This window comes from Oncorhynchus tshawytscha, linkage group LG19 (genome assembly GCF_018296145.1).
Source record: "Oncorhynchus tshawytscha isolate Ot180627B linkage group LG19, Otsh_v2.0, whole genome shotgun sequence".
Classification (NCBI taxonomy): domain Eukaryota; kingdom Metazoa; phylum Chordata; class Actinopteri; order Salmoniformes; family Salmonidae; genus Oncorhynchus; species Oncorhynchus tshawytscha.
The window spans coordinates 50473165-50490664 of NC_056447.1; the positions used below are offsets into that span (position 1 = coordinate 50473165).

The window sequence follows — 17500 nt, forward strand, 5'->3', positions numbered from 1 at the left end:
TTTCTACTTGTATTGTTGACTGTATTTTTGTTTATTCCATGTGTGACTCTGTGTTGTTGTATGTGTCAAACTGCTTTGATTTATCTTGGCCAGGTCGCAGTTGTAAATGAGAACTTGTTCTCAACTAGCCTACATTGTTAAATAATGGTGAAATAAATAAAACATTTAAAAAATGAACTGTCGTCTGACTGATGCAGCATAGTGGCTATAAATAAATAGGCTGAAGCATACCCATCTGTATTTGAGTTAATAATTAGCTAAATCAGTGCTTCCCAAACCGGTTTCAGCCATGGCCTCCTTTCATCATGGGAGAACATCCTATGCTCCCCCCCTCCCTTCACCTTCCCCAATTGAATTAACTGCTGTTGTTACACAAGAATATGGTGTAACAATACCTTTTACTCATCTTACCAAACACCAGTACGTGGTTTTCCTTCCATATTGAAATCAAAATTAATAAATGAGACATGAACCAGCTTACTTCTGTGCAATGGCACATTTATTTATTTTTTTCACCTTTATTTTCCTAGGCAAGTCAGTTAAGAACAGATTCTTATTTACAATGACGGCCTACCCTGGCCAAACCCGGACGACGCTGGGCCAGTTGTGCGCCGCCCTATGGGACTCCCAATTACGTCCGGTTGTGATACAGCCTGGAATCAAATCAGGGTCTGTAGTGACGCCTCTAGCACTGAGATGCAGTGCCTTAGACCGCTGCACCGCTCGGGAGCCTTGTATTTGGGACAAATCATTCACTAAACCCTAAACCTCAACTACATCTTGTAATAAATCAGGTGGAAATTGAGGAAGCTGAGCTGACTAAACTGCTTGGAGTAACCCTGGATTGTAAACTGTCATGGTCAAAACCTAATGATACAACACTAGCTAAGATGGGGAGAAGTCTGTCCAGAATAAAGCACTGCTCTAACTTCTTAACAACACTATCAACAAGGCAGATCCAACAGACTCTAGTTTTGTCGCACCTGGACTACTGTTCAGTCGTGTGGTCAGGTGCCACAAAGAGGGACTTAAGAAAATTGCAATTGGTTCGGTTGTGAAATCTGTTATGAATTTATTGTAATGTTTTTAAAATTGTATAAACTGCCTTTATTTTGCCGAACCCCAGGAAGAGTAGCTGCTGCCTTGGAAGCAGCTAATGGGGATCCATAATAAATACAAGTACTGCCTGAGATTCAGAGAAACAGCCCTTCTATAATTCTGTAGCCTACGAGAAACTAGTTGTTTCAAAGTTTATAATACTACTAAAGTTATCTTTGAACTGACAAAATTGAGCCCAATATAACCGTTACCAATTATCGCTCGTTTTGAGAAATGGCATTCACACATGAGATGCATATCTAGTCACTTCGCAATTAAATCATTCTTATTTTGTACTTATGTGACTACTTATTTATTTATTACAAGTTAGCTCACAGAATGAAGGGTTTGTTAGGGAGGGAGGGAGGGAAGGAGGGAAGGAGGGAAGGTGGGAGGGAAGGAAGCTCTTGCTCTGTTCTCTTTACAAGCCTTGCACAGCTTTTTTCCCTTCACAAACCACGACCTCTGAAGACCCGGGCCAAACCAAAAGCATTATTGGCAGCGGGGGGGTCCAATCATAAAATAAGGAATTGAGTAGTACTGCTTAGTCTGAAGCCACAGAAAGTCAGTAGCTATGGTGGGAAAATAATTTACTATCCATCAAATTCATCCTGGTATATTATAGGGAGGGTTATGACCCCTCTGTCCACCCTGCAAGTTACGTGCCTGTCTGGTTGTGTCCCAATTCCCCCCAGTGTACTCCTGTTGAACTCCTCCCCACGCATTTAGGAGCTTGGGATTGGTGTAAGACATTCCATGGGCTAGAGAGAGTTTCCACCATATTTCTTACAACTGCCCTTCCCTCTTAAATCAATGAATAGTAGTGAACAAGTGCACATTACTTAGAGCAGAAGGGTACAACATGTGGACACAAAATCTGCGTCGTTAGACAGACAGGAAGACGAACAGCTGTGACGTATGGCAGTCTGCAGTAGTAGTAGTAACCCAAACATTGACCTCATCTACTCGTATCTCTTTAACTCTGGCTAACCTAAACTTATTTGACCTAATTTAACCTCAGGAAACATCACCCACACAATGTTCTGTATCAATCTCTACCTTATGATGTTCTCCACAGCCCCAGAGGTTCTGGCTCAGAAGCCCTACAGCAAAGCAGTGGACTGCTGGTCTATCGGAGTCATCGCTTACATTCTGTAAGTATCTTATACTGTAATGTGTAGGGTGTCCAATAAAACCCCCCCTGTATATTTTGATGGTTCATTGGGACAAATAATATGTTAATTGTGTTGATAATCCTCCAATCGTCTAAACCGCATGTATCTCATCATCTGTTTGAAGGTTATTGAAGTTTTTACCTCTTTAGGATGGCCAAAATTAGGGGGACTAAATCAATGGAGGTCAGCAGGGGAAAAAATGGTTCAAAAATAAATCAGGAATATTGCACAGCATCGCTTCAGCTAGGCTGGATTCTGTACAAGAATTAAGGCTACTGGTTACCTGACAGTCTACCTGACAGGCTCACTTTCCCATTGAACTGATCATCTTTATTTTTAAATCAGCAGGACATAAAACAAGGTTAATGTAAATTGACAACTTATTAACATCAGAAAATGTTCATATTTTTGCCATCTCTGAAACACACTTAGATAATTCCTTTGATGATGCAGTAGGAGCTATACATGGTTATAGAATATACAGGAAAGCCAGAAATGCAAATAGGAGGTGTTGTCATGTACAGTATGTCCAGAGTCATATTCCTGTTAGGCTGAGAGAGGATCTCATGTCAGATGATATGAAAGTAATATGGATACAGGTTCATCTGCCTCACCTAAAGCCAGGTTCATCTGCCTCACTTAAAGCCAGGTTCATCTGCCTCACTTAAAGCCAGGTTCATCTGCCTCACGTAAAGCCAGGTTCATCTGCCTCACGTAAAGCCAGGTTCATCTGCCTCACCTAAAGCCAGGTTCATCTGCCTCACGTAAAGCCAGGTTCATCTGCCTCACGTAAAGCCAGGTTCATCTGCCTCACGTAAAGCCAGGTTCATCTGCCTCACGTAAAGCCAGGTTCATCTGCCTCACGTAAAGCCAGGTTCATCTGCCTCACGTAAAGCCAGGTTCATCTGCCTCACCTAAAGCCAGGTTCATCTGCCTCACCTAAAGCCAGGTTCATCTGCCTCACCTAAAGCCTGGTTCATCTGCCTCACCTAAAGCCAGGTTCATCTGCCTCACGTAAAGCCAGGTTAATCTGCCTCACGTAAAGCCAGGTTCATCTGCGTAAAGCCAGGTTCATCTGCCTCACGTAAAGCCAGGTTCATCTGCCTCTAAAGCCAGGTTCATCTGCCTCACTAAAGCCAGGTTCATCTGCCTCACCTAAAGCCAGGTTCATCTGCCTCACCTAAAGCCAGGTTCATCTGCCTCACCTAAAGCCTGGTTCATCTGCCTCACCTAAAGCCAGGTTCATCTGCCTCACGTAAAGCCAGGTTCATCTGCCTCACCTAAAGCCAGGTTCATCTTCCTCACTTAAAGCCAGGTTCATCTGCCTCACCTAAAGCCAGGTTCATCTTCCTCATCTAAAGCTGAGTCTCGTAAGAAGTTTCTATAGACCACCAAAAAGTCAGTATTTGGTCTATATAGTTCCTTCAGAAAGTACTCAGACCCCTTGACTCTTTCCACATTATGTTATGTTACAGCCTTATTCTAAAATGGATGAAAAAATATATAATCCTCACCAATCGACACACAATACCCCATAATGACAAAGTGAAAACAGATTAGTAGAAAGTTTTGCAAATTAAAAATAAATAAATAACAGAAATACCTTATTTACAAAAGTATTCAGACCCTTTGCTATGAGACTCAAAATTGAGCTCAGGTGCATCCTGTTTCCATTTATCATCCTTGAGATGTTTCTACAACTTGAGTCCATCTGTGATAAATGAAAAAGATTGGGCATGATTTGGAAAGGCACACACCTGTCTATATAAGGTCCCACAGTTGACAGTGCATGTCAGAGCAAAAACCAAACCACAGGATTGTGTTGAGGCACAGATCTGGGGAAGGGTACCAAAAAATGTCTGCAGCATTGAAGGTCCCCAAGAATACAGTGGCCTCCTTCATTCTTAAATGAAAGAAGTTTGGAACCACCAAGACTCTTCCTAGAGCTGGCCACCTGGCCAAACTGAGCAATTGGTGGAGAAGGGTCTTGGTCAGGGAGGTGACCAAGAACCTGAGGGTCACTCTGACGAAGCTCTAGAGTTCCTCTGTGGAGATGGGAGAACCTTCCAGAAGGACAACCATCTCTGCAGCACTCCACCAATCAGGCCTTTATGGTAGTGACTAGACGGAAGCCAATCCTCAGTAAAAGGAACATGACAGCCCGCTTGGAGTTTGCCAAAAGGCACCTAAAGACTCTAAGACCATGAGAAACAAGATTCTCTGGTCTGATGAAACCAAGGTTGAACTCTTTGGCGGCCTGAATGCCAAGCGTCACGTCTGGAGGAAATCTGGCACCCCTACGGTGAAGTACGGGGGTGGCAGCATCATGCTGTGGGGATGTTTTTCAGTGCCAAGGACTGGGAGTCAGGATATAGGGAAATATGAACGGAGCAAAGTACAGAGAGATCCTTGATGAAATCCTGCTCCAGAGTGCTCAGGACCTCAGAGGCGAATGTTCACCTTCCAACAAGACAAAGACCCTAAGCAACACAGCCAAGACAACGCAGGAGGGCTCTGAATGTCCTTGAGTGGCCTAAAGGTGATTCAACAAAGTACTGAATACTTATGTAAAAGGGTCTGAATACTTATGTAAAAGGGTCTGAATACTTATGTAAAAGGGTCTGAATACTTATGTAAAAGGGTCTGAATACTTATGTAAAAGGGTCTGAATACTTATGTAAATGTGATATTTCAGTTTTTTATTTTTCATACGTTTGAAACATTTTCTAAAAACCTGTTTTTGTTTTGTCATTGTAGGATATTGTGTGTAGATTGATGAGGGAAAAAATTACAATTTAATCCATTTTAGTATAAGGCTGTAACTTGCCCCCCGCACATTGACTCGGTGCCGGTACCCCCTGTTTATAGCCTCCACATTGACTCGGTGCCGGTACCCCCTGATTATAGCCTCCACATTGACTCGGTGCCGGTACCCCCTGTATATAACCTCCACATTGACTCGGTGCTGGTACCCCCTGTTTATAACCTCCACATTGACTCGGTGCTGGTAACCTCCCCTCGGTTTACCCCCTGTTTAACCTCCACATTGACTCGGTGCTGGTACCCCCTGTATATAGCCTCCACATTGACTCGGTACCGTAATACCCTGTATATAGCCTCCACATTGACTAGGTGCCGTAATACCCTGTATATAGCCTCCACATTGACTCGGTACCGTAATACCCTGTATATAGCCTCCACATTGACTCGGTACCGTAATACCCTGTTTATAACCTCCACATTGACTCGGTGCCGGTACCCCCTGTTTATAACCTCCACATTGACTCGGTGCTGGTACCCCCTGTATATAGCCTCCACATTGACTCGGTACCGTAATACCCTGTATATAGCCTCCACATTGACTCGGTACCGTAATACCCTGTATATAGCCTCCACATTCACTCGGTACCGTAATACTCTGTTTATAACCTCCACATTGACTCGGTGCTAGTACCCCCTGTATATAGCCTCCACATTGACTCGGTGCCGTAATACCCTGTATATAGCCTCCACATTGACTCGGTACCGTAATACCCTGTATATAGCCTCCACATTGACTCGGTGCCGGTACCCCCTGTTTATAACCTCCACATTGACTCGGTGCTGGTACCCCCTGTTTATAACCTCCACATTGACTCAGTGCTGGTACCCCCTGTTTATAACCTCCACATTGGCTCGGTGCTGGTACCCCCTGTTTATAACCTCCACATTGACTCGGTGCTGGTACCCCCTGTATATAGCCTCCACATTGACTCGGTGCTGGTACCCCCTGTTTATAACCTCCACATTGACTCGGTACCGTAATACCCTGTATATAGCCTCCACATTGACTCGGTACCGTAATACCCTGTATATAGCCTCCACATTGACTCGGTACCGTAATACCCTGTTTATAACCTCCACATTGACTCGGTACCGTAATACCCTGTATATAGCCTCCACATTGACTCGGTACCGTAATACCCTGTATATAGCCTCCACATTGACTCGGTGCTGGTACCCCCCTGTTTATAACCTCGTTGTTTTATTGTTTTACTTTTGATTTGTTTTTTTACTTTGGTTTATTCAGTAAGTATTTTCTTAACTCTATTTGTTTAACTGAATTGTTGGTTAAGGGCTTGTAAGTAAGCATTTTACGGTAAGGTAATACCTGTTGTGTTTGGCGCATGACACAAATCAAATGTACTTTGATTTGTGTCATGCAAAGTTAGCTTTTTGCCACCCGCGGAAACAACTTTGAAGATGACCAGCACAACATGTAAAATCCTCAAAGTTGATGCAAGAAAGCTGCGTTGCTCTGTCAATCAATCAATCAAATGTATTTATAAAGCCCTTTTTACATCAGCCGGTGTCACAAAGTGCTATACAGAAACCCAGCCTAAAACCCCAAACAGCAAGCAATGCAGATGTAGAAGCACAGTGGCTGGGAAAAACTCCCTAGAAAGGCAGGAACCTAGGAAGAAACCTAGAGAGGAGCCAGGCTCTGAGGGACGGCCAGTCCTCTTCTGGCTGTGCCAGGTGGAGATTATAACAGAATATGGCCAAGATGTTCAAATGTTCATAGATGACCAGCTGGGTCAGATGATAATAATAATCACAGTGGTTGTAGAGGGTGCAACAAGTCAGAACCTCAGGAGTAAATGTCAGTTGGCTTTTCATAGCCGATCATTCAGAGTTAGAGACAGCAGGTAGAGAGAGACAGAGCGTCGAAAACAGCAGGTCCGGGACAACAGAGCTCAATGCTTATTATGGGATGTATTAGGTTACGAAATCCAACCTTTTTGGGTATACTGTTAATGAAATGTTAGTGAAACACCCCAATGAAATATTCAGAACATGAATAATCATATTTGTCTTGGTAAAATGTATTTTATAACACAAGGAAGTGAAAGCTCGTTTTCACGCACTCTGACAGAGTGGATGGACACCCTATAATGTAGAATTTAAGTAGGCTTTACATAGGGCTTATGAAGGCTTCATTTAGCCTCTATAAGATATACTTTGCTGAAAATGTGGCCATGTAACATGATTAGATCATCTTATATGCTGTATATTGAGAATTCCCCCCTGCTGAGGGCGCTACAGGACGTTTTTTTGTGTTGTTTATGCTTGGCTCAGCTGAGCCTGGCTCTCCACATGTGAGGTGATATCAATCAGTGTACAGCTCCTTGTCACAGCCAATCAGCTGGTGCACACTTGCCCCACACTCTGTATATGAGCTGATCATGCACCCTCTGATGGCTAAGGACATCTAGCTGATCCTGCGCTTGCCAGCCAGGCCCTATGCATTCTCTTCCATCCCTATTTAACTAGGCAAGTCAGTTAAGAACAAATTATTATTTACAATGACGGCCTACCCCGGCCAAACCCGGACGACGCTGGGCCAATTGTGTGCCGCCCTATGGGACTCCCAATCACTGCCGGACGTGATGCAGCCTGGATTCGAACCAGGGACTGCAGTGATGCCTCTTGCACTGAGATGCAGCGCCTTATACTGCTGTGTCACTCGGGAGCAAATGTCCTAGAAATAGGACATATTGCCAATGTGTGTTGCCTTCCAGTGCAGATCAGAGGTAGATATAAGTTAGTATGTTCATGGGTGAAAACAATATGTCAATATCCCTGTTTGTCAATAAAGTTTACTGTGTATTTTAACTCTCTGTGAGCTCCTCTGACCGGGAATAGTTTTTTGTTGTTGTGAGTCACAGACCAGTCAAATAAGAGGGTATTTCCACATTTCCACACATTCTCTATATGATATTCTGTTCTGAAAGCTTTTAGTCAAAACTGCCAGGAATAAATACACCTGGATTAAGCTGCCCAATCAATTCAATTTACTGGAAACACTTGTTAGTTTGAATAGAACCCTCTAGCCTCGTTAACCACTCCTCGTTAGGTGTGAAGGCTGTTAAGGTAATCAGGTGGAATAGTTTCATAGTCTCACCAATTAGAAAGTTGTTGCAGTAGTTAATTAGAAAATATTGGCAACACTAATGTGATACTATAGCTCCGATAATTTGTTTTGATTTGGATAATCTCCGTGTAACAAGTGTTGTGATCAGAAGATGTGCCAAAGACATAACAAGGCAAGATAAGGCAATATCAAATAGATTGAGTTTTCTGTCCAAATAAGGAGTAGGCTTTCCCTTGGTATTCTACTTTTAAGTTAGACGATGGCACTAACATAGAGCATCCATATTGTTGTGTAATTAATGATCTGTTCCCTAGGTTGTGTGGCTACCCTCCGTTCTATGATGAAAATGACTCCAAGCTCTTTGAGCAGATACTCAAGGCCGACTATGAGTTTGATGCACCTTATTGGGATGACATATCTGACTCAGGTGAGTTGTGTGTGTGTGTGTGTGTGTGTGTGTGTGTGTGTGTGTGTGTGTGTGTGTGTGTGTGTGTGTGTGTGTGTGTGTGTGTGTGTGTGTGTGTGTGTGTGTGTGTGTGTGTGTGTGTGTGTGTGTGTGTGCCTGGTCGTATATATGGGTCTTTCTATAAACTAGGGAACCAGTGAGTAACCAGTCAGTTAAGAACAAATTCTTATTTACAATGATGGCCTAGGAACAGTGGGTTAATGGCCTTGTTCAGTGGTAGAACGACAGATTTGTACCTTGTCAGCTCGGGAGTTTGAACTTGCAACTAGTCCAACGCTCTAACCACTAGGCTACCCTGCCACCCCGAATGAAAAGGGTCATGTACATATCATCACAATCATATCACCTGTGTGATACGTTAAGATATAAGGAGGGGGGGGGGGGAATCATAGCTATATTCAATACAATTCACTAGTTGATTTAAAACCTGTTTAACCCTTTATCATGGTTGGTGTCTTGAATGATTTGTTCAAAATCTTGTGACATAAAACATACCTTTTCTGTCCTTGCATTAAGGGCAGTGTAAGTTATCGTTATATAATATTTTAAGCATTAATCAGTTAAATTAGACATTGAACTTGAATCCTGTAAGAATCCTGGATCCAGCTGTTGGACAGTTTTTTGTTTTTTTATAGAAACCTGGACTTAGAGACAGACGTAACATAGTAAAAGAAAACCTGGGACACTTAAATTAGTATGATATGTTACTTTTCATATGGTAGTTATTCACTTGTGGATGTCCATCATCCATTTCTTATGATATGTTATGAATTTCAATTTGAATGATATGTTACGAATTCTAGGTGGTTCTATATATGTGGTTAGGTGGCTAATGCTAATGTTAGCTAGGTGGCTAACGCTAATGTTAGCTAGGTGGCTAACGCTAATGCTAGCTGGGTGGCTAACATTAGCTAGGCTAGGGGTTAAGGTTAGGGCTAAGGTTGGGGTTAGCAGTTGTGTTAAAGCATGGCCCCTAACATCAGTGTACTGGATTAATATTTACTTTTTTTTTAAATAATGTTTTTACCTTCATTTAACTAGGCAAGTCAGTTAAGAACAAATTCTTATTTACAATGACGGCCTAGGAACAGTGGGTTAATGGCCTTGTTCAGGGGCAGAACTGATTTTTACAGGCCCAACGCTCTAACCACTAGGTTACCTGCTGCCCACATACTATGTTACGTCTAGTCTATAAGACCAGGCTGTGTATAGAGATAAATATACATTTGTAAACATTTGTAAACTTTTTTCACTTTGTCATTATGGGGTATTGTGTGTAGATTGCTGCGGGGGGAAAAAAACAATTGAATCAATTTCAGAATAAGGCTGTAACATAACAAAATGTGGGAAAAGTCAAGGGGTCTGAATACTTTCTGAAGTCACTGTACCTATACTTTACTATACTAGAAAATATGTACTTTTTACTCCCATGCACTACCAGTCAAAATTTTTAGAACACTGACTTATTCAAGGGTTTTTCTTTATTTTTACTGTGTTCTACATAGTAGAATAATAGTGAAGACATGAAAACTATGAAATGACACATATGGAATCATGTAGTAATCAAAAAAATGTTAAACAAATCAAAATATATTTTATATTTGAGATTCTTCAAATAGCCACCCTTTGCTTTGATGACAGCTTTGCACACTCTTGGCATTCCCTCAACCAGCTTCATGAGGTAGTCACCTGGAATGTATTTCAATTAACAGGTGTGCCTTCTTAAAAGTTAATTTGTGGAAGTTCTTTCCTTCTTAATTAATGTGTTTGAGCCAATCAGTTGTGTTGTGACAAGGTAGGGGTGGTATACAGAAGATAATCCTATTTGGTAAAAGACCAAGTCCATATTATGGCAAGAACAGCTCACGTAAGTAAAGAGAAACGGCAGTCCATCATTACTTTAAGACATGAAGGTCAGTCAACACGGAAAATGTCAAGAACTTTGAACGTTTCTTCCAGTGCAGTTGCAAAAACCATCAAGCGCTGTGATGAAACTGGCTCTCATGAGGACCGTCACATGACAGGAAGACCCAGAGTTACCTCTGCTGCAGAGGATAGGTTCATTAGAGTTAACTGGCTCTCATGAGGACCGCCACAGGACAGGAAGACCCAGAGCTACCTCTGCTGCAGAGGATACGTTCATTAGAGTTAACTGGCTCTCATGAGGACCGCCACAGGACAGGAAGACCCAGAGTTACCTCTGCTGCAGAGGATACGTTCATTAGAGTTAACTGGCTGTCATGAGGACCTCCACAGGAAAGGAAGACCCAGAGTTACCTCTGCTGCAGGGGATAGGTTCATTAGAGTTAACTGGCTGTCATGAGGACCGCCACAGGAAAGGAAGACCCAGAGTTACCTCTGCTGCAGAGGATAAGTTCATTAGAGTTAACTGGCTCTCATGAGGACCACCACAGGAAAGGAAGACCCAGAGTTACCTCTGCTGCAGGGGATAGGTTCATTAGAGTTAACTGGCTGTCATGAGGACCGCCACAGGAAAGGAAGACCCAGAGTTACCTCTGCTGCAGGGGATAGGTTCATTAGAGTTAACTGGCTGTCATGAGGACCACCACAGGAAAGGAAGACCCAGAGTTACCTCTGCTGCAGAGGACACGTTCATTAGAGTTACCAGCCTCAGAAATTACAGCCCAAATAAATGCTTCACAGAGTTCAAGTAACAGACACATCTCAACATCAACTGTTCAGATTAGACTGTGTGAATCAGGCCTTCATGGACAAATTGCTGCAAAGAAACAACTACTGAAGGACATCAATAAGAAGAAAATACTTGCTTGGGCCAAGAAACACGAGCAATGGACATTAGACCGGTGGAAATTTGTCCTTTGGTCTGGAGTCGAAATTTGAGATTTTTGGATCCAACAGCCTTGTCTTTGTGAGACGCGGTGAGACGCGGTGAGACGCGGTGAGACGCGGTGAGACGCGGTGAGACGCGGTGAGACGCGGTGAGGGTGAACGGATGATCTTCGCATGTGTGTTTCCCACTGTAAAGCACAGAGGAGGAGGGGTTATGGTGTGGGGTTGATTTGCTGGTGACACTGTCTGTGATTTATTTAGAATTCAAGGCTCACTTAACCAGCTTGGCTACCACAGCATTCTGCAGCGATAAGCCATCTCATCTGGTTTGGGCTTAGTGGGACTATCATTTGATTTTCAATAGGACAATGGCCCAACACACCTCCAGGCTGTGTACGGGCTATTTTACCAAGAAGGAGAGTGATGGAGTGCTGCATCAGATGACCTGGCCTCCACAATCACCCGACCTCAACCCAATTGAGATGGTTTGGGATGAGTCGGACTGCAGTGTGAAGGAAAAGCGGCCAACAAGTGCTCAGCATATGTGGGAACTCCTTCAAGACTGTTGGAAAAGCATTCCAAGTGAAGCTGGTTGAGAGAAGGCCAAGAGTGTCCAACGCTGTCATCAAGGCGAAGGATGGCTTTTTTGAAGAATCTCAAATATAAAATACATTTTGATTTATTAAACACTTTTTTGGTTACTACATGATTCCATATGTGTTATTTCATAGTTTTGATGACTTCACAATTATTCTACAATGTAAAAATAAAGAAAAACCCTTGAAAGAGTAGGTTTTCTAAAACGTTTTACTGGTAGTGTACATTTTCCCTGACATTCAAAAGTACTGTTTACATTTCAAAAGTTCAGGCAGGACAGCAATATAGTCCATTTCACTCACCTATCAATATAACGCGTTGTCATCCTGACTGCCTCTTATCTGGCGGACTCACTAAACACAAATGCTGTGTTTGTAAATGATGTCTGAGTATTGGAGTGTGCTTCTGTCTGTCCGTTTGCTTAATATAAGGAATTCGATGTATAGTATTTACTTTTACATTGTACTTTTACTTAAGTATGGCAATTGAGTACTTTTTCCACCACTGTACTTAAGTACATTTACTGTAAAAACCAAATACTTGTAGATTTTTACTCAAGTTGTATTTTACTGGGTGACTTTCACTTTTACAATGAAAGTCCTTGAATTTGACTTGCCAATGTCCGTATGAACCCTGATTTAAAGGATGTATAGTCCTATGTTGTTGTATAGGTGGAGTTATGGCGATTTGCATATATTCACTTTTGTTCCTCATGTGGAACTGTATAAACTTTTTTATTTTTGTTTCAAATTTTTTGTTGTTTCAAACCATTTTTTAAAATCCCAATGCCCCATTATTTATAGAAAGACCCACATGTACAGTATGTGTGCGTGTGAGTGTACCCAATTGTTTGTATGTAATGCTATCTTGAATGAATGGAACATGGTGATATTGTGTGTCTTCCTCTGTTCCACAAACAGCCAAACAGTTCATCAGCTCTCTGATGGAGAAGGATCCAGAGAAGAGATTCACCTGTGACCAGGCTCTAGCCCACCCCTGGTGAATGTCTATCTACCACCACACCATACTATACCACACCACACTATACCACACCATACCATACTATACCATACCATACTATACCACACCATACTATACCACACCATAATATACCACACCATACTATACCACACCATACCATACTATACCATACTATACCACACCATACTATACCACACCATAATATACCACACCATACTATACCACACCATACTATACCACACCATACTATACCATACCATACTATACCATACTATACCACACCATACCATACTATACCATACTATACCACACCATACTATACCACACCATACCATACCATACTATACCACACCATACTATACCACACCATACCATACCACACCATACTATACTATACCACACCATACTATACCACACCATACTATACCATACTATACTATACCACACCATACTATACTATACCATAATATACCACACCATACTATACCACACCATACTATACCACACCATACCATACTATACCACACCATACTATACCACACCATAATATACCACACCATACTATACCACACCATACTATACCACACCATACTATACCACACCATACTATACCATACCATACCATACCATACTATACCACACCATACCATACTATACCATACTATACCACACCATACCATACCATACTATACCACACCATACCATACCATACCACACCGTACTATACTATACCACACCATACTATACCACACCATACTATACCATACTATACTATACCACACCATACTATACTATACCACACCATACCATACTATAACACACCATACTATACTATACCACACTATACCGCACCATACTATACTAGACCACACTATACCGCACCATACTATACTATACCACACCATACTATACCATACTATACTATACCATACCATACTATACCACACTATACTATACTATACCACACTATACCACACCATGCTATACTATACCACACTATACCACACCATACTATACCACACCATACTATACCACACCATACCATACTATACCACACCATACTATGCTATACCACACTATACCACACCATACTATACTATACCACACCATACTATACCATACTATACCACACCATACTATACTATACCATACTATACCACACCATACTATACCACACCACACCATACCATACTATACCACACCATACTATACCACACCATACTATACCACACCATACTATACCATACTATACCACACCATACTATACCACACCATACCATACTATACTACACCATAATATACCACACCATACTATACCACACCATACTATACCACACCATACTATACCACACCACACCATACTATACCACACCATACTATACCACACCACACCATACCATACTATACCACACCATACCATACCACACCATACTATACCATACTATACCACACCATAATATACCACACCATACCATACTATACTACACCATAATATACCACACCATACTATACCACACCATACTATACCACACCATACTATACCACACCACACCATACTATACCACACCACACCATACCATACTATACCACACCATACTATACCACACCATACTATTCCATACTATACCACACCATAATATACAACACCATACCAAACTATACTACACCATAATATACCACACCATACTATACCACACCATACTATACCACACCACACCATACCACAACCCACCCCACCCCACCACACCATACCACAACCCACCCCACCACACCATACCCCACCACACCACACCATACCCCACCACACCACACCATACCCCGCTACACCACACCATACCCCACTACACCATACCATACCACAACCCACCCCACCCCACCACACCATACCCCACCATAACACACCACTCCATACCCCCCCACCATACCATACCATATCACACCATACCATACCCCACCCCACCATATCACACCATACCTTACCATACCCCACCCCACCACACCATACCCCATCATACCCCACCACACAATACCATACCATACCCCATCTCACCATACCCCATCATACCCCACCACACAATACCATACCATACCCCATCATACCACACCACACAATACCATACCCCACCACACCATACCCCACCATACCACACCACACAATACCATATCACACCATACCATACCACACCACTCCATACCCCACCACACCATACCATATCACACCATACCATACCATACCCCACCCCACCATATCACACCATACCATACCATACCCCACCCCACCACACCATACCCCATCATACCCCACCACACAATACCATACCATACCCCATCACACCATACCCCATCATACCCCACCACACAATACCATATATTACCCCATCATACCACACCACACAATACCATACCCCATCATACCACACCATATCAACCAGGCTCTAGCCCACCCCTGGTGAGTCAAGGTAGAGTCTGTTTAGTGATGAAGCCTCCACCGTGTCTGTTCCACCTTACAGATCTGTAGGCTGGGTAGGTAGAGTCTGTTTAGTGATGAGGCCTCCAACATATCTCTTTCACCTGCAAACATCAGAGGGTTAGGAACAATGGGAAGGGCTAGGGAATGGATTGGGACAACACAATCAGAGAGAACCACTCGCCGTGCCGAAAGCTGACATAAATATGACACAGATAGTGGATGTCTGAATGATGCAGTGCTCCATGTCTTCCTTCCTGCCTCCCTCCTAAAATATCTGCTCCACTGGTCTGAGAAGGGGGGAGAGAAAGATGCAGAGAGAGGGGGGGGGGAGATGTAGAGAGACAGAGAAAGAGAAAAAGAGGGAGGGAGACAAATCTGCTGAATGAATGGGTGCCAATTAGCAGGCTGCGTCCTGAAGGATGCTTGGAGAATGCAGAGGCAGTGGCTACGTTCCAAAAGGCACCCTATTACCTGTAAAGGCCCTATGGACCCTGGTCAAAGTAGTACACTATATAAGGAATAGGGTGCCATTTGGGATGCAGACTAATCAACCATTATCTGGCCCGGGCCAGACCTAATGCTACTGTCTGGGGTTTGGGAATCTATTCAATGTTCATCAAGTGGTGGGGCTGCCATTTACCTACACAACAAATCCCTGATTCTAGCTTTAATGACAGAGACAATATGTGGGTGGTTGGCAAATGGAGAATAGGGATAGGACTTTTAGGCATCTAATCATTGGCCTGTTACGTCTTGCTGTTACGTCTTGCTGTTACGTCTTGGCCTTGTTACGTCTTGGCCTTGTTACGTCTTGGCCTTGTTACGTCTTGGCCCTGTTACGTCTTGGCCTTGTTACGTCTTGGCCTTGTTACGTCTTGGCCCTGTTACGTCTTGGCCTTGTTATGTCTTGGCCCTGTTACGTCTTGGCCTTGTTATGTCTTGGCCTTGTACGTCTTGGCCCTGTTACGTCTTGGCCTTGTTATGTCTTGGCCCTGTTACGTCTTGGCCTTGTTACGTCTTGGCCTTGTTACGTCTTGGCCCTGTTATGTCTTGGCCCTGTTACGTCTTGGCCCTGTTACGTCTTGGCCCTGTTATGTCTTGGCCTTGTTACGTCTTGGCCTTGTTATGTCTTGGCCCTGTTACGTCTTGGCCCTGTTATGTCTTGGCCCTGTTACGTCTTGGCCCTGTTACGTCTTGGCCTTGTTACGTCTTGGCCTTGTTACGTATTGGCCTTGTTACGTCTTGGCCCTGTTACGTCATGGCCTTGTTACATCTTGGCCTTGTTATGTCATGGCCCTGTTACGTCTTGGCCTTGTTATGTCTTGGCCCTGTTACGTCTTGGCCCTGTTACGTCTTGGCCTTGTTACGTCTTGGCCTTGTTACGTCTTGGCCCTGTTACGTCTTGGCCCTGTTACGTCTTGGCCCTGTTACGTCTTGGCTCTGTTACGTCTTGGCCCTGTTACGTCTTGCTGTTACGTCTTGCTGTTACGTCTTGGCCCTGTTACGTCTTGCTGTTACGTCTTGGCCCTGTTACGCCTTGCTGTTACGTCTTGCTGTTACGTCTTGCTGTTACGTCTTGGCCCTGTTACGTCTTGCTGTTATGTCTTGGCCCTGTTATGTCTTGGCCCTGTTACGTCTTGCTGTTATGTCTTGGCCCTGTTACGTCTTGCTGTTACGTCTTGGCCCTGTTACGTCTTGCTGTTACGTCTTGGCCCTGTTACGTCTTGCTGTTATGTCTTGGCCCTGTTACATCTTGCTGTTACGTCTTGGCCCTGTTACGTCTTGACCCTGTTATGTCTTGGCCCTGTTACATCTTGCTGTTACGTCTTGGCCCTGTTACGTCTTGCTGTTACGTCTTGGCCCTGTTACGTCTTGGCCCTGTTATGTCTTGGCCCTGTTATGCCTTGGCCCTGTTACGCCTTGCTGTTGTGTCTTGGCCCTGTTACGCCTTGTTGTTGTGTCTTGGCCCAGTTACGTCTTGGCCCTGT

At 43.3% G+C, this 17500-nt stretch overlaps 1 protein-coding gene across 1 annotated transcript in view; it reads left to right on the plus strand.

The window, feature by feature from the left end:
- The window catches only part of LOC112219038 (calcium/calmodulin-dependent protein kinase type 1D-like), a 58654-nt gene that overhangs the window by 37917 nt on the left and 3237 nt on the right, over positions 1 to 17500 (plus strand). Inside the window, exons 6-8 of the mRNA XM_042301827.1 lie at positions 2177 to 2252; positions 8502 to 8614; positions 12982 to 13060. Coding sequence (XP_042157761.1) covers positions 2177 to 2252; positions 8502 to 8614; positions 12982 to 13060 — 268 coding nt within the window. The remainder of the gene's footprint in view (positions 1 to 2176; positions 2253 to 8501; positions 8615 to 12981; positions 13061 to 17500) is intronic.